General features: G+C 43.2%; 2 protein-coding genes across 2 annotated transcripts in view; one reads left to right on the plus strand and one right to left on the minus strand.

Annotated features, from left to right (window-relative positions):
- Positions 1-347: 347 nt before the first annotated feature.
- PTCD3 (pentatricopeptide repeat domain 3) lies at positions 348-17,654 on the minus strand. The gene is made up of 24 exons (XM_084204191.1): positions 17,532-17,654; positions 15,849-15,898; positions 15,155-15,194; positions 14,102-14,147; positions 13,304-13,372; positions 12,757-12,861; positions 12,250-12,373; positions 11,483-11,601; positions 11,019-11,092; positions 10,628-10,715; positions 10,482-10,542; positions 10,119-10,201; positions 9,325-9,469; positions 8,660-8,710; positions 7,700-7,783; positions 6,754-6,782; positions 6,359-6,462; positions 5,577-5,655; positions 5,397-5,487; positions 4,637-4,722; positions 3,663-3,811; positions 2,769-2,810; positions 1,717-1,875; positions 348-1,018 (listed from the first exon to the last, which is right to left on the minus strand). Exons 1-24 carry the CDS (start codon positions 17,621-17,623, stop codon positions 946-948), a joined length of 2,043 nt encoding a protein of 680 aa, XP_084060317.1. The 5' UTR covers positions 17,624-17,654; the 3' UTR covers positions 348-945.
- Positions 17,655-17,751: 97 nt separating this feature from the next.
- Positions 17,752-24,491, plus strand: part of POLR1A (RNA polymerase I subunit A) — a 31,661-nt gene continuing 24,921 nt past the window's right edge. The window contains exons 1-7 of the mRNA XM_084204567.1: positions 17,752-17,898; positions 18,351-18,555; positions 20,887-21,036; positions 21,129-21,236; positions 22,344-22,429; positions 22,527-22,636; positions 24,159-24,245. Of these exons, the coding sequence (XP_084060693.1) occupies positions 17,822-17,898; positions 18,351-18,555; positions 20,887-21,036; positions 21,129-21,236; positions 22,344-22,429; positions 22,527-22,636; positions 24,159-24,245 (823 nt within the window). The 5' untranslated portion in view covers positions 17,752-17,821. The remainder of the gene's footprint in view (positions 17,899-18,350; positions 18,556-20,886; positions 21,037-21,128; positions 21,237-22,343; positions 22,430-22,526; positions 22,637-24,158; positions 24,246-24,491) is intronic.

The raw sequence follows: 24,491 nt of genomic DNA on the forward strand, positions 1-24,491 counted from the left end.
CTCCTGTTTAAACATCAACTGCAGCTGGGCAGTACAAAGCTCAGTCTTTCTCCATGACCTGAACAGTTAAAACTCTAATTTACTTCTTTCAAGGAGCAAGAAAGCAAGAATTCACTGCTGTAATTTATTAATTTGTTCAGCATTAAAAAAAATGAACCCATGTTTGAGTACAGGATATATACAAAACTGGTGTAAGAGCAGATCCTGTCCTAGATTTCTGCCCTGGTAGGTTTCTTGTCAGAGCTGCTCTGCTGTAGTTCTAGAACACCAGGTATTTCTACCAGAAAGGTAAACTTTGGTTCAACCAGTTTTTGCTCAAGGATTATCAGAATACAGCCAGCTTTAAGGTCAGCCTTTTATTAGAGACAGTTTCCAGCTGTACAAAGTATAATTTAACATCTAGACTCCAACACCTGTCCCAAAACACCAAAAGGATGAGGAATAACACCACAGGTGCTGAGTATTGCATTACTTCAGTGTTTATATACAGAGTAAACGGTATTTAAGTAGTTCAGCAACGTTAGATGGAAAGGAGTTACATCTGGTGCAGGGTCGAGTGACAGGAGGCCCACGAGAAGTCTTGCTGAAGCTGTGGAAGTCTTGTGCCTGCCTGAGCAGCCTCCAGGGTGCACAGCACCCCTGTCCCTGCAGCCCTCCACCCTCAGTGATGCTGTTTATCAGGAGCCAGCTCTTGCAGGGGTGCTGGGGAGGAGACCTGGGGCAGCCCACGCTGTGTCCCACATTTCCAAGAAGATTTAACAGCTTCCAGCTGGCACATGAGGATGGTGTCTTGCCAAGCAGGTCCATATCAGAACACTCAGTGTTCATCAGTGCTGTAGCACCTCCCAGAAGCCATTCCTTCAGTAATTCCACTCCTTCCAAAGCCTCCAGGTATCATGGCAGCAATTGCTCCCAGTTTTCCCAAGAGGAAGGGAAGAGGGACAGCTACTCACGGTCACTGTCACTACTGTCACTATCGCTGCTGTCACCATCCCACTTGATACTCTCCAGTGCCTTCCTGTGATGTCAAACAGATCAGTCAGCTGTGTGACTTGAAAAGAGAGATCCCAAAACACAAGGCAAACACAGAGAACATTATGGGCTGTCTAATGGATGCCTACTGTCCTCAAAGGACAAGTGCACCCAGCATTTGGTGGAAGCACATCCTCTTGGGAAAGTCAACTCCTTCAGCCTCCCTCCAAGTGGCGAGCCAGCTGTCAGAGGTGCTGGGCTTGTTTTTATTCCCTTGGAGCACATCTGGCTCCAAACTGTGGTCCCTCAAGCCCTGATCACCATCTGAGGATCATCTGGGCTTGGCTACAGCCATGCAGTGAGAGGTGACCACAAGCCTCAGAACCTAGCAGCCCCATGCAGGGCCATCCTGTACCACCCCCCTGCTTCTACTGGGCTGCAGCAGTGTCTTCAGGCAGCCAGACCTAACTAGGAAAAGATTCCAGGAAAGGAAGGCAATAGCAGGACTGAGCAGTGGATAGGCCTATCCCCACCATGGAAAATTCACTTCCCTCCTAAGTGAGATGGATACAGCATGGAATCAAAAACTGAGGAGCCATTTCAGTCCTGGAGTCAACACAGCAGCACATCATTCTAAAGCCAGTTGTCTGCTCCCTTGTCAGAGAAGCCTTTCCAAAGGCATTGCCCCTCCAAGACCCTGTCTACTGTACCCCTTCAGCAGGAACATGAAACATTCCAACTTACTTCTGTGTTTCAGAGAGTTCAAATTCCTCTTCCGTTCTGCTTTTCAGCCTTTGAGATAAAGGAAGCCCAAGGGATGCTGCCAGCTTTACCATCTTAATTGCCTCATCTGGGCAATTGGTTTGCTTAGCACAGTTCAAGAACTCGTCCATCACGTTGTTACTGCCAAGGCAAATGGGGACTGTTCTCAGGGTCACAGGAGAGGTGCCCATTAATTTACAGCCCATGCTTAGAGGGGGAGAGAAGGTGACATTTTCAGATCAACCAGTTCATCTCTCCGCTCCTGCCAGGAACTTCACCTCTGCTACAGAGGGAAGGCTATGTGCTAAGTTTTGGAACTTCTGTCCCAGCAGAAGAGAGCAGGCACAGAGTGCCACTAGGTGTGTAGCCTTTGGTACCACACACCCTCATGGTGTTCACTGGGGCAAGCTCCAATTTTACTTAAAAAAACCCCACCCAAACAAAACCCATTACTATTCCCTACAAGTTGTGTTCTACTTGAAACAATTCCCTCCTACAGAATCCTGAAGCAAGCAAGCTGCTGTAGCCTAACAGAGAAACACCTGTGATTTAGCATTTGACTTGATAAACTTGTCTTCAGAAATCCAGGCACCTCTGAAACACCTGTGCTTGGTTAAGAGCATACTGGAATATTATCTGAGCATGTGGGAAATCAGATGTTTGTGAGTCCTGCTCAGACTGATTTTGCACAGCTGAGTTCACCAGTGGCACTGCTCTGCATGGCCCAGAGCTTAAGACAGCAACCACTTCACTCCCTTCCACTTTGCACTTGCAACATGTTTGAAACATATATTCCAAGGCAGAAAGCTCTTGGAATATTTCCACTGGATAAACAATCAGCCACGCTTACATGGACAGACACACATTCATGTTCTGGAAATAAAGGGATTACTACTATCAGTTACAACTTGAGATTGGACTACCTGACCTTTAAAAGTCCCTTCCATCCCAAACTATTCCCTCATCCCTGAACAGAAATTCAGGATCTCAGCCAAAGGGGAGACTTGGTAACTAAAGAACCCCAAAATATTTACCTGGGAATCCTATTGATTTTCTGGAAATGCTCCATCATGTTCCTGTTCAAAAGAAAACAAAAGAATAATTTTTAAAACCACACATAACAGGAGCAGACACATAGTCAACCTCTTGGATGAGCCTCCACTGAAACACAGGTAAACTCAAATTCATGAAACAATGTTCCCCATGGATCTCATGCTGTATACTTGCAAATGCAATCTGTACCAGCTAACTTCACTGATTAGTTTAATACAAAGTATCTTAAACTCTGCAGAAAATGGTAAGTGTAGCTGGTGGCAATTTTAAATTACTACATGTTTTTAGTATTTTAAAGACCCCTTTGTTGCTACTTCTTTGTTTCAAAGGAATCACTGTACACTGAACATCTGTACTTAACAGAAAATATCTCAAAACCTTAAATCAGAGGCTAGATATTTTAATCTGTATTTCAAGTTTAGTGCATGTAGGACAGTAAATTCTAGCTCTCAGAGTTCTAAAAATAGCCTATTTAGAGTTTGAATTAAGACTGCTGCTAATTAAAAAATTATTAAACTAATTAATCTATCAGTTTGAATTCAAAAGAGTTCTAAAAATCAAAAATGGCAAGTTGTTGGCACTCAGCAGTGCTCAGGAAAGTGACTGTCAGACCACACCTTGCCATAAGCAGCCGTACAAAGCTCTACAGCAGATACTACGTTAGTTTCTAAACCATTTTTAAGACAGCCAACTGTAACTTGGTGTAAAGAAGGAACAATAACAAGGGAAAAAACCCATCACACTTCCTGCAGGCTTTATCCCCTCCCTTTGTCTGCTCTGGCATTCCAAGACATAGGTCATTAGTTTTTGCTTTTTGTGATTAAGCCTTGAGTTGCAGTGTCAGCAAGCCCAGAGCTCAGAGAGCCCGCACGTACCAGGCATCCTGGGTTCTCCCAACCCTGGAAAACAGCACCACGACGTGGCCCAGAGCACTCCCTGTCCACTCCAGCGGGACCTGTCCTGGCCCAGCAGGCTCATGGACAGCTTTGATTTCTTCAGCACACTTGGCAAATGCCAGCTGAATCTGTGAAAACATTGTGCTGTGAAGAACAAAACCTCTGAAATTAACAGAAGCTTTTCAGGGCAATTTCTCCTGCAGCTCCTATAGGTTTGCTCTGTATGTGATTTGTATTTGTGAATTACCAGTTGTTACACTGGGAGACAAATCTGTCACTTCTGTCAGGACAGCTGTCCCAACTAGGCAAGCTCCAAGGTGGCACTGCAGGGACAGCTGTATTCACCTTCAACGCCCTTCAGCTTGAGAAAGCAACTACTGCAATGAAATCCTTGGCCAAAATCCCTGGATTCTGCCATGTGCTTCCCCAGAGATACGGCTGGTTGGGCTGCATTACTTCTCCAAACCCTGGTAAGAAGGGATCCTGTGGGCTATTTGTATTTAAGATGGGAAGCAGGTTGGTAACACAGGGTTGTTGCTGGGCAGTGCTTAAAGAGTATCAAAGCTCCCCCACCAGGGAGTGGGTTGGGGGTGCACAAGGTGTGTGGCACAAGGAGTTGGGAGGGGACACCTCTGGGACAGCTGGCCCTAAATGCCCAAGGGATATTTCAGACCAGAGGATGTCATGCTCAGCAGATAAAGCTGGAGAAAGGAGGAATGGGGGATGCATTTGGAGTGATGGTGTTTGAGTTCCCAAGTAACTGTTATACATGAGCTTTCCAGGAGCCTGGCTTTCCTAGGGATGGCTGAACACCTGCCTTTGATGGGAAATGGTAACTGAGCTGGAGCTCTGCCCTTTTACTGTCCCAGTTCCCTCCACCATCTCACAGGGGAGGAGCCAGCAAGTGGCTCTGTGGTGGCTCAGCTGTTCATGGGTGTTTTCAGCTTCCTTACCTCACTGGGGTGCTGGTCCCTGCTCATCAGAGACAAGAACTCCTCCAACAGGTCCTGTCTCCTGCTAAACCCCAGCTGTTTCACATCTATTTAGAGAGAGGCAGTAGTTGGTAGGTGTGACCAGTACCTCTGTTCCCAAATCCTGGCAATATGGTCAGAACAATTTAACAATTTTTCACAGAGAACCATTCTCTGTGACTGAGCAGGCCACATTTAGTTCCCTTTCTTTCCCCTCATTATCAGATCCTGTGCACCAAATACATGAACTAATCTTCCATGATTTCTTCCAACCTTCCCTGCTGGTCTCAAGATTTCTGGGTAACAGCCAACGACTCCCCTTGAAAATGGCCCTCGAGTCCCCTGCACTGACCAGCCTGGTGGTGGTGATGACCCTGTCACAGATCAGGGAGGGAACATCACAGAGCACTGTCTGTACACATCAATTCCCAGCCCTCAGGGGGAACATGGACCTGGACTGCTGCTGGCCAGTGAGGCCCACAACCCCCCACAGCCAGAACCCACCGCCACCATCTGCTGAGGATTAAGGAGTGACTCGTATCCTTTTTATTTTTTGGGGGGGCTGGATTAAATCTTAACCAAGGATCTGCAGAGGGTCCAGGTGATTCAATACCACAGGCAAGCACATCACCCTATCATGGCTACTCCAAGCAATGGCAAGTTCCCAAACTAGCTCCAACTTTGCACTGCTCCTGGCATTTGTCAGACAAACTGCCTATGAAGCCATGTGGCCATCACTGACCTTCCCAGACTGAAGGGATCACTTCCAACTGGTTGGCTGCATCCAGTGCTTGAAGGAGGTCCAATATATTTTTAGGACTTGGATAGAAGAGCTAGTGAAAGAAGAGAATAATGTCAGTCTCCTGTGACAGCTCCATTTCTCCATGGAAAAGCTGCAGCTCTTACCATGGTGCACACTTACTGAAGATGATGTTTCTTTATACCACTTCAACACCACCTCAATTTGTTCCATCATGCACAACAATGAAAAGAATTTTGACCTAGAGAGAAAAAAACATCCTAATTCAGTGATGATTAGATCAAGCAAACAATGAAAGTAGCAGCAAATGATGGTGTGCTGATCAGATTTGTATTGCACATCAAGGACATTTCACTGGTTGCCACACTCCATGCAATCAGAAGAGCAGCAGTGTTTCTTACAACAGCTTAATGCTGATACTAGATTATTGGCAGAACTAATCAGACCACTCTGTTTTAAAATATATTGAAAAAGCAATCTTCCTGCCTGATGCCAGTTTTAAGGTACCTGAATCTGTCTCAAATGCAACTTTTGGATATATACTGAACTAGATTAACCTTGTTACTTGTGCAAGTTCACAAGACAAGCCTGAGTCCTTGATCCAGTGCACTGACTAGGAAAACATCCCTACACAAAGAAATGATGCTGTTTTGGTGTTACCTCCAAAGCTGCCATCCAGGGTACACAACAAAATGGTAGAACCCACAACTGGTTGTTCTACTTGTTGGGTGGGTGGTTGAGATAAATTGATGCTCCAAGACACTAGATTTCAGTTCACAGGCCACAAACTGAAAATAAATCCTAAGCAATCACTGCTCTTATGAAGGATCTAATTCCCAAACTGGACACACAATAACCAGCTAGTGCTTAGTGTCTGAATCCTAGTTTGTATTGAAGCTGACAACACCAGACAAGATGCTGAATACAACCTCCACTTCACTCACCAGTAGCCGTTTGACCGATCCACATCCAAGAATTTCCAGTTGTCTCCCTTCTCCAGGGCCTTATTTAACTGATAGGCAAGCTTGATATCCTTGAGATCACAGCACTGCAATAAACCAGTCAGATTTGGAAGCTGTTACCCAATGTAACTCAAGAGTCACAGAGGTACATGCACACATCACAGGCATGCAAATTACCAATTAGGGAGAGGTCAAGCAAAGAACTGCAGAATTATGTCAGAAAGGAGGAGGTGATGAGCACAGATGAAAATGGGAGATACTGAAAGCCAAACTTTGTATGACAGGATGTAAACTCACAGGCAATTCTCCAGGGCACAAAGGAGGCACAAAACTGGAGGGGCACAAAGGAATTCTGATGGCAAGGAAGAGGCACTTACCACTTGCATGGCGGTGTTAAAAAAGTTGGCTGAAAGGGAGCAAACAAAAGTCTGTTAACTTCAAGCTTCCAAGGAGACATAAACCAGCTCATTAACCCACCCTCCCAGAGGCTGGATCAGGTATATTCAAATAGAAACTCAATCTGCAGCTCAGTTTGACAATAAAGCAGAGCTCTTTGCTTTCTTGGTAGTCTTTGGCATGGCATGAGTTGGGCAGGGATTTTTATACACTTGTAGCAACAACTCAGAGCCCAGAAAGAAACAGTTTAACGCATCTAGCAGGACAGAAGCAAAGGAAGGAGGGGTACAACATTCTGACTATTTCCAGGAATCCTTCCAAAGACAAAACAGGAAGCTGATGAAGAGTGGCTTTCAACACTCCATTAACACCACGTTGTCTGGAGATCTTTCTTTGCCAAAACCATCTTCAGATGGAAGCTGCATCTGCCTCCAAACCTACAGAAATGTTTATGAACTTCCCAGGGCAAAGCTGTGGCAGAAAGAGCCCTTAACACATGGGAAGTTCAGGATATTCCCCTCCTAAAGACCCACACTCCAGTTTCCCAAGAAGTTTTATTTCATGAAATTTTCTGAACAGGATTAGGAAGAACTAAAATAGGAAAACTCACACCACACTTACAACAAAAACCTGCCATTCACCTGATGTGCATCATTTCATCAAACTATTCCTCCTTAAACTGCTCTTGTAAATAACCCTAGGATTTTTATCACATGGACTTAAATGCTCAATCACACAAGCTACACACCTACTTTCACACAGAAGCAGTGCAGCAATGCACAGCACAATTCCCAACACTGGAATTGGCCCTTTTTCTCCAGAAATATCAGCACGGACTCAGAGAAACAAGCTGCATGTATTTATCCTAGCCTAGTAAAACTACCTGATCTTCACAAGTACCTTTTCACTCAAGCTTGAAATCCTTACCATCATCAGGGTCCTGAGCAGTGAAACTTCGCTTTCCAACCTCATTTAACACCTCAGAGATGATGTCTGATGACTGAGCATCAACTGTGGGACAAAGACAAACAACATCACATCTCAGTTGTGCCAAGCAGTTTCTTGTGAAGAGCATCAGTCTGCAAATACAATATGAAATTGGGAACAAGCAACATCATTTTAAACAAATGTGACTTCTGTGACCAGCTGAAATTTAATTTGCCCTAAAATTTGTCCTGCTATTGCCAGATTTCCACATCAGGAGGGCAGATTCAGAAAGATAGAAGTGCTTCCTAGCAAGGAATCAAACAGGCCTGGAAGTTCGTCTGTTAGAGGATTGCACTAGAAAAAGCAAAGTATTTTTACTTTACATAATATACTTTTAAAGTATATTATATAAATATGCTTTATAGTTATATTAAAACAAACAAACAAAAATTTTAAAGGGGGAAAGTGAAAACTAAACAAACCCCTAAACTCCAGAACCAAACCTAGAGAGACTCCAGAGCAATTCCTTTACATTTCTTAAAACACAAGTACTGCAGTTATGGCTACTTTGCCTATTCTCTTCCTACAGCCAAAAGTCTGTAGGCATGGGATCTTAAACAGTTGGGTTCCTGCCTTCTAACACAGCTGTTTTTCATGACAACTCTAATGCACAGAAGAACTGTTGCAGGAAAACAAACTCCCTGTGAGTGGCACAATATGAAATCACATGCTGTGGTGAGATCCAGCCTCCACAGTGACTGAGTAGCATTTGCTCCCTGTAAGAGGTTATCCTTTTTTTACACCCAAGCAGAATCAGGCAGCACAGGGAACACTAAGATCACACCCATTAAAGGTTGTCTTTCAATCCATAAGTGAACTGCCTTCACCCATCACATGTGAAAAGCATCAGAGCAGCTGCTACACGAGGCACGTTGATGGCGAAGCTGATAGTGCACGTACCGCCTCTGTAATACACGGAGAGCAGATGGTCATAGGATGCAAGGCTTGGCTCTGCAAAGCAAAAACACTGCAGTCACTGCAACACTCCTGGTGAGCTTTGTGCCACTGCTCCAATTCACAGTCCTCTCCTCCAGTCAGGCAGCATGCATAAATTTACTCTAGTATCTCTCCCCACCCACCCTAATGCTGGACCAGACATCACTACACACGCCTGGGAGAGGTGATATCCAACACTGGAGTACCAGTTGGGGCATCCTATTTCTATGGGGGAGCAGCCAAGCTTCCCTGCTCTAAATTGAAATCTGAAATACTTCACAGCTAGTTTTCCTTTTGCTCATGAGTGTGATCTTTAGCCTATCAACAAGCATGTTACTGGGGCAAAGCACACCCCACAGCACATCAAATCAATTCTGCAGATATTCTCTGTTTCTGCAATACTTATTTGGAAGAAAAATATCATCATCTAGATCAAAAGCTTTTTTCTGTAGAGATGTAGATCTATAGACCTGAACTGGCTTAGGAGGCTTGTGAAGTACATCTCCCTTGGAGTCAGGGAATCACCACCACTTTGTGTGGTGCTGAACTCCTGTGTTAACTGTTCTGTTCTGGAGGTGGCACTGGAATATCATAATCACTGCATATAATAAATACTCTGGTTCTCTTACCTATATCAAGTGCTTCCATTTCCTTTAATACAAATAAAGACATAGTTCTGCCCACACCACCACATCTTCTCAGGCTCTTCAGTACAGAATTAAAAGTTAGCAGAGTTGGTTGCACTTTCTGTTGAGCCATGTGAGTCAGGAAGTCCTTAAAACAAAATTCCCAAATCCTTAGTACTTCACTTGTTATGGATCACAATTCAGCTTGCAGGTGGGTTATACATGCATTTCCTCAACCTAAGCCTTCTCACCGCCTTCAAGTGAACTACCCTGCTTTAACTGATTATTTAATCAGTACTACCTAATTTTTAATGACCAAAACCCAAGGCTACATCACATGAGAATAAATCCTGGAGAATAGTCTCTAGAACATAATGGAAAAATTTTATAGTTACATAATATTTTTCCTTACTGATGTGTCATTAAAACTCAAAATTCCATTTCTGTCACAACAACATGAATTAAAATTCAGAGTTTTAATCTAAAATTGTTCATTTATTTTATCTCCCAGAAGCAATTTCCCCCATTACTTTCTGTCCAGGCATATTCCTATAAGACAAATCACTCTGCAAAGACAAGGCCGGCTTTTTCACATTTGCCATTCCTCCGTAGTTACCTCTTCTGTTAAACTACTGTACTTCCTTTACAGCAGAATCTGTATCTGGGGACAAAGTTCTTGCTTTTGGTCTTCCAACAACTGCAAAATTTTACTAATAAGGCACTAATACGGCAGACTCTTATTAGTAAAAGAGCCCACTCTTACCACTTCCCCACCTCTTTTGCTCTACCCTCCTTACCTTGGCTAATTCCCATCTTTCTACAAACTTCTCCTTTAGATATGGGACTGCTCTGATCAGTGCATTGAAGGTGTGCACATCAGCTGGAAAATGTAAGATAATCCATTTTAACTGACAATTCATAGCCTACAGCAAACAGTTTGTTCTAGCATGGCTCAGTTTCTGGCAAAGTCTCATGCAAACCTGCCTCCAGTGAGCCAGCCACACGCCAGCTGCACTGGAATTGCCAGTTTGCATTCAGCTCCCATGATCCAGCTGAGGTCCGTACCCCTGCGCCAATCATCACTGCCATGAACAAACACTGTGCCCAACAGGGGCTTGCTCTACTCAGGACACCACAAAGCACAGCCAGGAGACACTCACCCTTGTGCCTTTCATTCAGCAACTCTATGTACATGTCATAAGCTTTAGAATAAGCCCCGTGCTGCAAAAACAAAAATAAACCATCTCTGAGGATGTGAGCTTTTAAAAGCTGAAAAAAATCCCCCAGCACTGAAGAATGACTTTACCTTCACCATCCCACGGATCATTGTGCAATAGGAGTGTGCATTCCTCTCTGGCATTATCTTAAATATCCTTTCAGCATGGTTGTTCTCCCTAGAACCAGTGAAAAAGATAAATGTTAAAGAACCAAATAGAAGATACTCTTGGAAGAAGGATTCAACATGCCTAACAAAATATGGACTGTACTCCCAAAGACTGACATTCACATATCACACTTGGGATACTTGAAACTATTCTACAATCACATCCCAGATTTCCATGAGCAGTTTAAAAGATGAGCAAACACAGGTTTATTTAATAAATAACATCTGTGAGTACGGGCTGCTAAAAGACTTAGGTCTGTTCTATAACAATAAAAGTACACAACCCATGGAATATAGGCAACATTTTCTGTACCTCCATCTGGGGCCAGATGTCCGTGAACCTCTTTGAAATTGTCTCTTTGGAGCTTTCTCTTCTGAAGCATCCACCTGGAGAGATTTTTGCAAAAAGAAGTTTCTTGTAGGTAAATTATGATTTAATATCAAAGACATGACTTGCTAACAAAACTGAAGTTCAGCAGCATGGATCAAAGGTGTTTTTTAATGGGTTATATAAGAAAAATTTCTATCATAACATTCAGGAAGCAATAGCTAGATTGAGAATAATGTTTATGTTATTAAACTTATTAACAGCTTTACACAAACTACTGTTGCTACTAGGTCAGTCATGGATTTTTGTAACAAATATCTCCTGGGAATGTTGACTGCATCTGATCCACCTCACGGCATCTCCCACACAGACAGTACAAAAATCTTGATGTCAGCTCAATATACTCCCACTATGTACGAAATAATCAGAGATCAACAAGTTTTCCATACCCCTGGCTCTTCCAAATCCTCTTTTTCTTCCTGCTCTTTTTCAGGAGTAGGTTCACCATCTCCATAGAAGCATAGCAAATCTAAAAGGCTGTTTGTGGTCTCCAGAGACACAGGGGTACCTTTAGAAAATGAGAATATATGACAGTCAGAGAAAGTGAAGAGCTCACCATTCTACAGCCATACAGAAAACCTCTGAACACAACTTTGCTCTCTTCCAACACAAAGACATTCTCTAGCAAGTCCCTAACCCTGCTGTGACACCAGTGCTGCCACAAACCCAGTCATCACAGGAAACAATTTTAACACTGAACTACAGTATGTTTTTCTACTGAAGCCACTGAAAGAGTAGAGTTTTCCTGATCAAGTAGAAGGAAGTGACAGCTCTCAGCCAGAACTGTGAAGCAGCACAAGCCCAACACAGCATCTGAAATTTCTAGTGCTTTTCATAACTCTTTCTAGGATACACCCTGCTGCGAAGAACATTCTGCATGTTTCACTTTCAATGAACATTCAAAATCAACAAAAGTATTTAATCTGCTTCCTCTTCAAGAAGCCAGTTGTTCTCCTTACCACCAAAGTGACATGTCACACAAGCAGTGGCTAAGATTCTCCAGGAATTTTAGAGAATTTCAATTCACCAGACCAGAGTCAGTTGTGAAAGAAGCAACAGAGTCACAGAATTGTCTCCATAGCCTGTGGCAGCTATTGAAGTACTTTTGGCACAATTCAAGTAGAGCTCCACCACAGAACCTGGCAGGTAGACATACCTGCCTGTAGAAGCTGATCAAACATGTCCACAGACTCCTTCACCATTCTGAGATGGATGCGCTCCCTCAGAGCTTCCTCACTCACTCCTTCAGTCTGAGGGGTGAGAGTTTCAGGCATCAGGCACTAAAAGCAAACAGAGGAGGTTGGTCACAAGTTCAAACCTTCTCTTGGTATCCTTACTCTTTGCCCAATACACTGCTTGCAGCCTAACAGCAGTCCTTTTGGTGATGAAGGACCACACACATCCTCATCCTTCACTTTGTGCCAGGCAGCAACACCTAAAACCCACTGCTTTTCTTACTTTTATCTCAAGGACCTGATATGATACTGAATTCCCAAAGAAAAATGTCCATTACAAAACCATAATGGAAATACAGTACTGCGTTCATACTGTCTGCAAAACAGTTTAAAAGTTTTAAACCTTTCATCTTCGTTTTGGACCAGTCCAACAGTAGATTTCAGTGACAAAGCACAAATACAACGAAAATAAAGAACAAAAAGCTTACTGGTACATTGGGCTCTGCAAAAGTCTTGTCAAAATACTGAGGAAAGTTCTTTATGATGTATTTTGCAGCATTTCTCCCAGACTCCTTTGACAAGGAATACAGACGCTGCATAGAAATGAGACAGAACAAGATGGAGAAATACACAAATTACAAGGCTGAGAATTAGAAGAAACATTTTATTTAACAGTGAACATTCTGATGGGATCAAATTAAACTCAGGCATAATTTTCAACTTACTAGAATCACAGGGACAACATTTCAAACAAACATTCTGGTATTCATGCCAGTATAAGAATCTCTATTCTTTAAATGCCATTGTATTCTACTTCCTTGTTATGTAGTCAAGGGACACAGTTCAGACATCTGAAATGCTGTACTACTACCTCAAGCTCAAAACCATCTCATTTTAGAGAGAAGAGCAAATTCTGAAAGCAATCTGATACTCATTTTCTTTTGTAATCAAACCCAGGCTTCAATTAGGTAGGAGTATTCACAGCCTAGACAAAGGCAGGAGGAAGCTATCAAGGATGTGAAAGGAAATACCTACAGCATTAGCTGCATTTCTTGGCATCAGGAAAGGGTCATCCTGGAACATGTAATGTGCAGCAGTAGGATCCTGTAGAAAGAAGAGCCCAGCAATGAGAAGGTTATAGTTATGTGCACACAGCCACAACACACTGCCTCATGGAATTTAGGGCACAAGGAATTCTTCCATCATAACCACCACTAGTGCACATTTTACAGAAGTTCCTCCTGTTCAAAAAGGCTTAGCCTGTTTGGAAATAGTTTAAAAAATATTGCCATTTTACACACACCCTCGCAGGCTAATATGGTGACAAAAGGGTCCTGCCTATAATATATCAAGCAGAAAGTGCCCCCCAAAGTAGGACCCCAAATGTAACAGTCTTGGGAAGCTGATGGGACTTGGCAAGTTTTGATTCAATTCCCAGAATTCAAGTTAGATGGGATTTAAAAACAGCAAGACAGCATTTCCAGGCTTTGCCCAGCAAGAGCAGACACTCACTGCACTTTTAAAAGCCTTTCTGGACTGAGACTGGGAAGGACATTCTGCATTGGGAAGCTGAACTGGTGAAGGAATTCGCTCCCTGTGTTAGTGAAAGCTTCACCAAAGCACTGCAGCTTCTCTGGTAACTGCAGCTCGCTCTTAGCACATGAATGAGGCTTTAAAGACACAGCAAAACACCCTGAGCCAAAGGGAAAACCCTGATGTGAGAGTGTCATCTCTCATTTATGGCCAAAGTAGAAAGGAAAGGCCTCCTGAGCACAAGGGTGTTGCACAGAATGGACATCCTGACCCCCCTCCATGGCCCACAGACCCACTCACCCTGTTGACAGTAGAAGCCAAGGTCTGGAGCACGGCAAGCTTATCCCTAAGCACAAAGGAGTTGGATTAATTCTCAGCTGCAGACTTTGAATGTTGTGCATTACATTGTTTGGAGAACAAGCACAGGATTATCCTAACCCACAAGGATTTTCAGCTCTATAAAATAATGTTTCTGCTGCACTAAGAAAACAGCACTTCTCACAAAGAGAAAATGCAAAAATGGCCTCGGTTCTTTAACAACCCCAGGAAAAAAAAGATTTTGAGGAAAACCAGAAGAGCATCTGTGTTTACAGCTATTACTCCTGCCCTTATAATACATTATCAAAGAAAGATCACAGGGAAGAGACACAAAAAAAATTCCTTGGAATGTTGCTCCTAGAGCATCTCCAAGGGATAAATATGTTAAGTCCCTCTATAAGACATGTCTTTGCAAGAACAAATAAACCAAACCAAATGCCGGTATCTCAGGACTCTTGTGCCTGTGGAACCTTAAGACTTTGGTTGTTTCAAGCAAACAAGGAAAGGCCAATGAAAGTGTTTAGGTAAAGGTGACCTTACTTTAGGTTTACATGCTGACACCATTTGACCATAAACTTAATTTTTGCTGTACAGTCATGAAATTCCATCTTAAGTGCTCCCAACAAAATAGGTTTTGTTCAGCTGTGGTTTCTAAGGATTTATTCAGTCAGTTATCAACAATCAAGTTTTATTTTGCTGAAGAAACACATTCACATGTAAACAGCCAAATGAACTTGGTTTTACAGATCTTTACAGGTCTTTAGCAAATGTGATCTTTTACAAAGAAATAGAACCATGCTTAAAAATGCAGTTGTCGTAAGTGCTTTTAAAAGAAATGCAGTCTACGTAATCTGCAGAGAGAGTAAGAATCAAGAATATTCACAGAGCTCCAAATCAGCAGAAAAACCCCTAGTGGGACATTGCAAAGGAATACAGGAACTTCAATTTTCTTTTTCAGTTTTGGTGGACAGACTACATTTAGCTGTCTAACACTGATTTTTTTCCCAAGTGAAGATTCCAAAAGTAAACACTCACCATGTTTTCCTTCGGGGGAGCACAATTTCTTCTTGAGTTACTGTGAGAAACAATATTAAAATGGTCATTAGAAACAAAGAGATGCCCAAAGAAAATTTTGACCCCATAAGTTGTAGCAAGGTAGGGTCAATCCTTTTCCCAAGTGATAGGACAACTGCAAATGGCCTCAAGTTGTACCAGGTAGTTTGGATTGAGTATTAGGAAAAAATTTCTTCACTGAAAGGCTTGTCAAGCACTGGAACAGGGGAGTGGTGGAGTCACCATCCCTGGAGGGATTTAAGAATGTTGGTGTGGCACTTAGGGACCTGGTTTGGAAGTGCTTTGGCAGCACTGGGTTAAGAGCTGCACTCCACTAACTCAGAGGTCTTTTCCAATCCCAGCAATTCTATATTCTACAAGAAGTGATGAGTTAAGCTGATCCAGCTGAAAGTACTAAAATAAGGATTTTAGAACCACAATCTAACATAGGCTCATGGAGCTGCACAACTCAGTTCACGCTCTTGGAGCATGGAGCTGATGGGTGATGAGGTAAGGAATCAAGTTAATCCAGGAAACTTATGCACAATGAAGACAGGGAGAGAGAAATTCCAAGGAGAGAAAGGAGGGTGTTTACATCATCTTTATCTCCTGATACACTGTGTTGTTTGGAGATCAAAAAAACATATACAAGAAACCAGTAATGAAGATATCTTACCTTGTGAATTGTCCACAGTCTTCCCCAGAGCAGGACTACTTGAAGAGCTCCTATAAACAACCAGGGGTTTGAATTTATGGCAGTCACAGCAATACAGCAAGAGTAGAATAATGAAATTCTACAGTACAGGTTAGAATTAACTAAAACATTAGAGGGAACTGGAGTGCATTAGAGTAATTGGCAATGTTGCACTGTTATTAACTCCATATTATTACTATAAAAGTTATTCTTGATGCTTCTCTTAAGGCCCTTGTTTCAAGAGACAAGAGGCTGTATGTGAAAAATTTTACTACAAAAAAAATCTGTGATTACCTAATACTGGGGTATAACATTTTTAAGGTAGTTTTCATGGACTAGTGTATCTTAGAAAGAAAATCACAGACGTAAATCAGAAATCTTTATGCTTTAGAAACAGGATCATACCGAAAACAGCACTTAGAAAAAAAACAAACTATTAGACATGAGTAGTGTTCACAGAAGGAGAAAACCCAGAGTAATGATGCAGGTGAATCAGCCCTGGTGAGTTGCAGATGCCCACGTCTCTACGGAGGTGCAGAAGCTGCACAAAACCTCACAAAACCACAGCTGCAGCACACACATGGACTCATTTTGTTGAGCACCACAAAACAGCCGCTTTGTGCTCACTGCTTCAAGTCTTGCTCACCACTGTTCAATTTCACTGCTTTTAACACAAACTAAGGCTTATGTTAAAATGATTGTACTTGTTTTGCTCATGAAGCAAGCTAACAGCAAAGCTCTACTGCAACGCTGGCCTTCAGTGCCTCCACACTGACCTTGACCCTGAGGGAGAGGCTGTTCAGGTGCAGTCACAGCTCTGTGCCTTACCGTGGCACTGCACAATTCCAGCTGCTCCTTGGAAACTGATTAAGTATGATTTTGTCCTCCCAAAAATCAGTAACGATTACCCAGTGAAGTGGGACTTTTTCATTTGACACAGCCTCTAAACAAAACCATTGCACAGAGTCATGGAGTGTTAAGGTGTTGCAAGGGATCTTTAAGATGTTGCTCCCTCTCTGCTGGGTAGGGACACCTTCCACAGACCAGGCTGCTCCAAGCCCCATCCAATCTGCCCTCGAACACTGACAGGGTTGGGGCATCCATAACTTCGCTGAGCAATCTGTGACAGTGCCTCACCACTCCTACAATTAAAAATTTCTTCCCACTATCTAATCTAAACTTCTCCTTTTTCGATCTGGACTCATTGTTCCTTGCTGCTCCTATCACTGCAATTCCTGACCAAAAGTTCCTCTCCGGCTTCTTGGCAGGCCCCTTCAGATACCGGAACACAGTTTTGGGGTCTCAATGCAAAATTCCTTCTCCAGGCTGACCAGCCCCAGCTCCCTCAGCCTCCGTAGCCAAGCGCTCATCCGCTTTTCGTGAGACTCAGCCCTAGGAATCGCTTAAAGGCCCTAACTCTCTCCCGGGGAGGCTCCGAGCCGCCCCAAACCAGGGAAGATCCCGGGAAAGGCGTTCAAAAGCAGAAAAAAGCCCCACAAAAGGCGCTCCCTCCCGCCACACCGCCTCGACCACGCCGGGCCACCGCGCACTGCGCCTGCGCAGCCTTTCCCGCCTCACTCCCCGCACACCCAGCGCCGCCCGTTCGTCGATTCCTCCCCGGTGCCGTCGCCCCCACTCTGCCCTTTCCTCCCGGCGACCCCTCACCGGTAGCTCTCCCGGCCGCCCGGGAGGCGGCACCGCCGGCCCAGGCACAGCGCCCGCTGCCAGCATCCACCCGCGACCCGCCGCGCCGCCATGGCCCCGCGCTGGCCTCTGGGAAGGCGGGAAGCACCACTCCGCCAGCGGGGGGGATGCCGATACGGTCCCTCCCCGGCGGTGGTACCTCCCAGCCCCGCCCCCCCCGCAGCCCGGACCGCGTGGTGCTGCCCGTGGCGCGGCCCTTCCAGCGGGAAAGCGAGAGCAGCTATCGGCCGGGAAAGAGTTGCTCGTTCGCCATGAGGCCGCCCAAAGTGGTGCCGTGGCGGCGGCTGGTTGGGGTGTCCTTCGGGATGTACACGGCCGAGGAGATCAGGTAAGTCTCCATGTGTGCGCTTCCCGAGCTGTGCGGGTGCTGCTGGGCACTACGAGTCCCAGCGTGCCCCGCGGCAGGGCGCCGGGGAGCTGCGTTGGACTTTGGAGCGCGGCATGCTGGGACATGTAGTCCGGCTGGACCGTGGCCCAGCCGCCGGGATGGCGGCAGCCGAATTCTATACAAAAATTCGCACTGCTCGACTAGACACACTGACAAAATTATATGATTTCTTAGTAGAGTGTCTAGTCATGTAAAAGAAATATGTGCTGCTATATGAATGATTTTGCTCCTTGTATCATGAAATCAATGATACACGAGTTCCCGTTGCATTCGCGGAATGCTCTCAGAAAGATGTTTTCATCAACTGAGAAGAATGCTAGCTGTACCATTCAAGTGCGCGTCATGTCGCGCCGTTCGCTGCCGTTGATTTTCACTCTTTCCTTCACCCTCAGGAAGCTGAGCGTGAAGCCCATAACCAACCCGCAGTACCTGGACAGCGTGGGCAATCCGGCTGTGAACGGGCTCTACGACCTGGCGCTGGGGCCGCCGGACTCCCGCGAAGTGTGCGCCACCTGCATGCAGGGCTTCAGCAACTGCCCCGGCCACTTCGGCCACATCGAGCTGCCTCTGCCCGTCTACAACCCCCTGTTCTTCGATGTATGTGTTCTGTATGTACTGAATTATTGCTGGGGAAGGGGCTGGTGGTGCCCCAGCTGTCATGTGTCCAGTTCTGGGCCCTCAGTTTGGGAAGGGTGTTGAGATGCTTGAGCGTGTCCAGAGGAGAGCAACGAGGCTGGTGAGGGGCTGGGAACACAAACCCTGTGAGGAATGTTTGAAGGAGCTGGGGCTGTTAGCCTGGAGAAAAGGAGGCTCAGAGGTGACCTTATTGCTCTCTACACCTTCCTGAAGGGAGGCTGCAGACAGGTGGGGTCAGTATCTTCCACCGGGCAGCACTGACAGAACCAGAGGACACAGCCTCAAGCTATGTCAGGGAAGGTATGGGTTGGATATTAGGAAAAAATTTTTCATTGAAAGAAAATAAAGTACTGGAATGCTCTTCCAGCATGCACACCATGTCTGGATGTGTTTAAAAAGAGACTGGACGTGGTCCTTGGTGCTATAGTCTGGTTGAGGTGTGAGGGCATGGGCTGATCTTAGAGGTCTCTTCCAGCCTCATTATTCTGTGATTCTATGTGGTTGCAGTCCTTGAAAACAGTAAAGGTGCCAAGACCTGTTTTCACTTTTAAGTGTAATAACAGCAGATGTAGTAGAAAAGCTTTGTTGTGTCACAACAGTTCAATACAAATAGGCCTTTTAAAAAGTCTGCACATTGTTGTAACTGTTGTTTTACTCGATGTTGGCAGGCAGGTGAGGGGGGATATTCATCCTGAAGTATGTGACTGACTGCAGGATGTTGTGCTTTAATTAATGGCACAGTAAAAATTATAATTTCCTTTAAACAACTATTGCACATAAACAGCTGTCTACTTTTCCAGTTTTTAACAAACCTGACCTGGGATGGGTTTTCCTCCTGAGGTGCTGATCCCACCATTTGCAGTAGCTGCCTTTTGCACAGGCTAATTGAGAGTCAAAACCTCACTTTCAAGTGGCCAAAGTTAGATGAGGTACCCACTTTCAGCCTTGTTTCAGCTTTGAGTCAAATAACTGTACTGACCAAGGATTATAATCCTGCAGCAGTAATTCCCAGCCTTCAGACCACAGGGGCAGTGAGAGAACTGTGTTAAATAATAACACAGAGCTGTGCTAAATAAAAAAAACTCACTGATAATTTCCCAGATCTTGAGGAAAATGTGATTGTGTGAAGGATCTTGTAGGATTGAGACCAGGATATTTCATTTTACTAGTGTGGGGGTTTGGGTTCCACATTTTCCTCTGTGGGGTGAGCTGTCAGGAGCTTACAGGTAAGAGCAGCCTGGGTCCCAGAGCTGCTGTAGATACCACAAGTGTTTTTCATGTGTCTCTCTCCCAGGATTTTTCCTGGAGAAGGCAGTGAGAAGCTCAGGGAAGAAGAGAAAACAATTCTTATCTCAATTTACTGCTCTTATTTTGCACGTATGGCATGTGTTATGGAGATTGTTCACCCAAAGCGATTTGTTCATTGGACACTGGTAAAGGTTGTTTTGATTCCTTGGCCAGTTGAATCAAAGCTGTGTCCTGAGTGTCTCAGGGAGTGACAGGTTTTTCTTTAGTGTAGTGTCTCTTTAGTATGTAATGTAATGTAGTATTAGTGTAATAGAGCAATTGTTCAGCCTTATGAATCATGGAGTCACTGCACATTATTCCCTACCTTGGGGTCGCCCTGCATCAATAGTAGACAGCCTATCTACACATCATGCTTTGCATATGAGTTTGGTTGAAATAATATTTTTTTTCCACGCAAATTCTTTATTATTTAAATTCTTTATTATTAAAATTAACAATTAGTCTAATTTCCCAATTATAGTAGTGTGGTATTTTCGGGGTCTCCCGTTGTGGGGAGGAAAGATCAATCTGACTCCATGTTCTTAGAAGGCTAATTTATTATTTTATGACACTGTATTATATTAAAGAATGCTATACTAAACTCTAATAAAGAATAGAGAAAGGATACTTACAGAAGGTTTAACAAGATGCTAATGAAAAACTCATGATCCTCTCCTCAGAGTCCGACACAGCCTGACCGTGATTGGTCACTAAGTTAAAACAATTCACATGAAACCAATCAAACACCCACCTGTTGGATAAACACTCTCCAAACCACATTCCAAAGCAGCAAAACACAAGAGGAGCACATGAGATAATATTGTTTTCCTTTTTCTCTGAGGCATCTCAGCTTCCCAGGAGAAGAAATCCTGGCAGAGGGATTTTTCAGAAAATGTGATGGTGCCATAGTAGCACTCTGTTTAAATCCAAACATTGCATTTACTTGCTTACTGTGCAAGCTAGTACATCTGCCAGGATAACATTTTCTTGCCCTTTCCTTTGCAGAAATTGTACCTGCTGATCCGAGGCTCCTGTTTGAATTGCCACATGCTGACGTGTCCCCGAGCCGTGGTTCACCTGCTGCTGAGCCAGCTGAGGGTGCTGCAGAAGGGGCTGCTCCATGCTGTCCATGACCTCGAAATCATTCTGAACAGGGCAAGTACTCTGTGATGCTCCATCCCTTTTGGACTTTGTGGTCTCATAGCTATAAAACTCTCTGCCAACTTCTCGTGTTGTGTTCCTTGTAGTTTGTAGAGCAGTGTGCAGATGCAACAGGCTCAGAAATCGAGGAAGAGTTGAATCGCCACGTGCAAGAAATGTTACAAAGCTCTCAAACAAGAGATCGGTGCTCAAATGTAAGTACAGGCAATGCTTCTCCTGACATCCTGGGCTTTATCCTCTTAAAGACTCATGTGCAGAACATGTAGATGTGGGATTTGTATAGATGCTGGATTTTGAAATTAAAGAAGAGTTGAATCGCCACGTGCAGGAAATGTTACAAAGGTCCCAAACAAGAGATCGGTGCTCAAATGTAAGTACAGGCAGTGCTTCTCCTGACATCCTGGGCTTTATCCTCTTAAAGAGTCATGTGCAGAACAAAGCCTGTCTTTGTAGGTGCTGCATTTTGGCCAGTTCTGAACTGTGTTACGTTTAGAGGGCTTTTTGAGGGAAATGTCTGAAATTAAACTTAAAAAGGATTTTATTCCCTGTTAGTGTAACTGCTGAATTTCTGGAAAACAGGGAAATGTCTGTGTAGGGACATGTTTTGATGTTGTAAATACCATATTAAAATCTGATACTGCTGTCAGTTCACCACCTACAGATCTTGATACTTCTCTGTCTGATGCTCTGACTGTTTTGAGCTGCAGAGCACATTTTGAGAACTCATGCATCCAGCAAACTTGCAGAATTAATTACACTGCCATTTTTTGGAAGACTTGTGTAATTGAATTCTAATTTCCATTTAAATGTAGTTTAATGTGCATGGTTAGTAAAGGTGAGTGAAGAAGATACTTAAAATCTAAGATCATTCAGCAGATTTGTTTATAAGCCAGTTTTAATTCCTTGATCACTTGTGTTAAAACTAAGCTTAAGCACTTTGTAAATCATACATTCATGAGCTGTCAAAAGAAGTGGTTTTGTCATTTTTATACTTAAATCATCATTAGAGAAAAGATTTAAATTCCAGTACTGACTTGAAAATTAAAGACTTTATGGAATAAATTGAAAAAGGCACATGGAGAGCATGATGTATGCCTCCAGCAAATGGGAAGATGATGAAAGAGCACTACAGATCAAGGCATGAATTAATGAGTAGATGGATGTGTATGCATTGATAATAATAATGTTCATGTTGTAATGATAATTGTGTAATGTTTAGTGAATTCTTCACATAGCATGTTTTAATTTAATTTTTATTATATTCTTTATTTTTAAGTTTTGGGGTTTTTTTTCTTTACCAGGTCAAAAATGTTTGTGAGTGTAGAAATAAACTGGTATCAGAGTTCTGGAAATCACACATGGCTTCAAAGAAATGCCCAAACTGCAAGTAAGTTTAACTGCATGAGGAAGCTGGTTTCTAGTTCAATGCTGTGTTTATATTAACCTTTATCTGCCTGTCCTGTTTGGGTTTTTTTCCCTTTCAGATCCAGGAGATCACTGGTGCGAAAGGAGCACAACAGCAAGCTGACAGTCACCTATCCTTCTACAGTGCACCATAAGTTAGGAGAGGAAGGAATTCTGGATGAAACAACAGGTGAAATATTTGTCTTCTACTCAAATATGTTTGCACTTTTTCCCCGCATTTAAGGGGCACAGATTCTTAGCAGTGATTGTGGAACTCATTTATAAAAAATACTGATTATAACTAAACCAGTAAGCTTGGGATTCAGAGAGCCCAATTCCATTGAATTTCTCTTTGAGAGCCTGTTGTGCTTTTGCAGCTTCAAGTGTCTCTATGTCAGGAAAAGAAGTACAACAGCATAATCTCTGTAAACTTTAGAGTGGTTTTGGGGTACTTAATATTTGGCAGGTAGTTGATTCTCTGCTGGATTTTTTAAACAGAGCAACTACAGGTAAAATTAGGAGGAAGATGACCAACTTCAGAAAGAAAAATCACATAATTCTAACTCTTGTGAGTGAATTTCCTCTTAAAGAGTAGAAGACAAAAAACAAAGTAGGTGGAACTTTCCAGGTTTAGCTAACCTATTGTTTGAACCAATTTAAATCTCCTTTTCCTTCTCATATCCTTAATCCTTTACACAATGAGACAGAATTGAAGCAGACATTTATGTGTGTTATTTAGCCCTTAGGAAAAGTTTCTATATAGAGTTTATTTTGTTTGCTACTCTGTGATTTAAATACCAGATTAAATCTCTGGAGCTGTGGCTGAAGAAGCAAAATGGGAAGTATTCTATATTCTGAACTGGGATGGATGACACAGTTAGTACATTGTGCATAGCCTGGGCATGGTTAACTCCCAAAAGGGAGTACCTTTAACCTTGGCATTGATGCATTTCTGTTTGGGGGATGCAAAGGTTTTCTAGGTGAATGGAGAATTGAACTTCAAGTGTGCAGAAGTCTGCATTTCTGGACCAAAGCCAGAAGAAGAATAGGAAAGTTTCTGAGGTTGTGGGAAAATGGCTTTTCATCGAGTTGTGGAAATTGAGAGCTAAAATCTCTGGCTTTGTTTTGAAAATAATTGATCTTTTTGGTTTTTAGTAGCAAACCCATGTGTTCTCCTTCCTCTCCAAGGCAGAGGTAGCCCAGACTCTCACCTATGATAGGGATGGTGCTTTTGTCTCCTTCAGTTGGGTATTTCATGGGAACCTTGATACCTCCCTGGTAGTACCTGAACCCCACTGAAAGCTTCCCCAGGTTCAGGCTGAGACTTGATTTGTGTTTTGGTCAGGTGATGAGATCATTTCAGGAAAGATTTCCACTCACTATAAGTAAAAAAAAAAAGCATAAACTTTAGATGTTAGAGTGGAGTTTTATTTCTTTTACTTATATTCATATCCACTAGTCACAGAGATGGTTTCATTTTTACTTAATTTCATATTCCCAAAGCAAACATTTAAATCATCATTTTGATGTAGATGTCAGCCGGTGTATTTTGTATGTATATTTTGTATTTCCATTCCTTTTCTAAACTAAGCACCACTGTAAAAAAAAAAAAAAAAACAACAAAACACAACAAAACCTTTCAGAATGATGTCTTGAGATTTTTTTTTTTTAATAAACATTTTATTTTAATTTTTTTTTTTTTTACTTTTCAGGTATTGATGAAAGCCAGTTAGGGAAGAGAGGATACCTGACACCAATGACTGCCAAGGAATACATCCTGGCTCTGTGGAAGAATGAAGGTAATGGTTGTGAAGAGCAACATGACTTTATTTTCTGTACCACTTACTGGACAAATCTGTAAATCTTCCAGTACGAACTCCTTGTCACATATTTGCCCTTTGCCTTAAGGGCTTCTGGCTGCAAAATAAGTTTTGTGACAGGACAACTGGCAGCCAGTGAATGCAGAGACCTGGATTCAATTAACACTGTGATCATTTATTCTCAAATTGTGCCTCCCCACAAATCACAACAGTTGTTTGCAGAGA

Source organism: Fringilla coelebs (genome assembly GCF_963513975.1).
Source record: "Fringilla coelebs genome assembly, chromosome: 4".
Lineage (NCBI taxonomy): Eukaryota > Metazoa > Chordata > Aves > Passeriformes > Fringillidae > Fringilla > Fringilla coelebs.

Excerpts from the sequence above, each read along its gene's own strand:
- PTCD3 (XM_084204191.1), bottom strand. The coding sequence starts at position 17,623 with ATGGCGGCGCGGCGGGTCGCGGGTGGATGCTGGCAGCGGGCGCTGTGC. Across the intron at positions 11,602-12,249 it reads TGATCAGCTTCTACAGGCAG|GTACCCCTGTGTCTCTGGAG; the intron begins GTATGTCTACCT and ends CATTTTCTAAAG. Across the intron at positions 7,784-8,659 it reads CTCCGTGTATTACAGAGGCG|TTGATGCTCAGTCATCAGAC; the intron begins GTACGTGCACTA and ends TTTGTCCCACAG.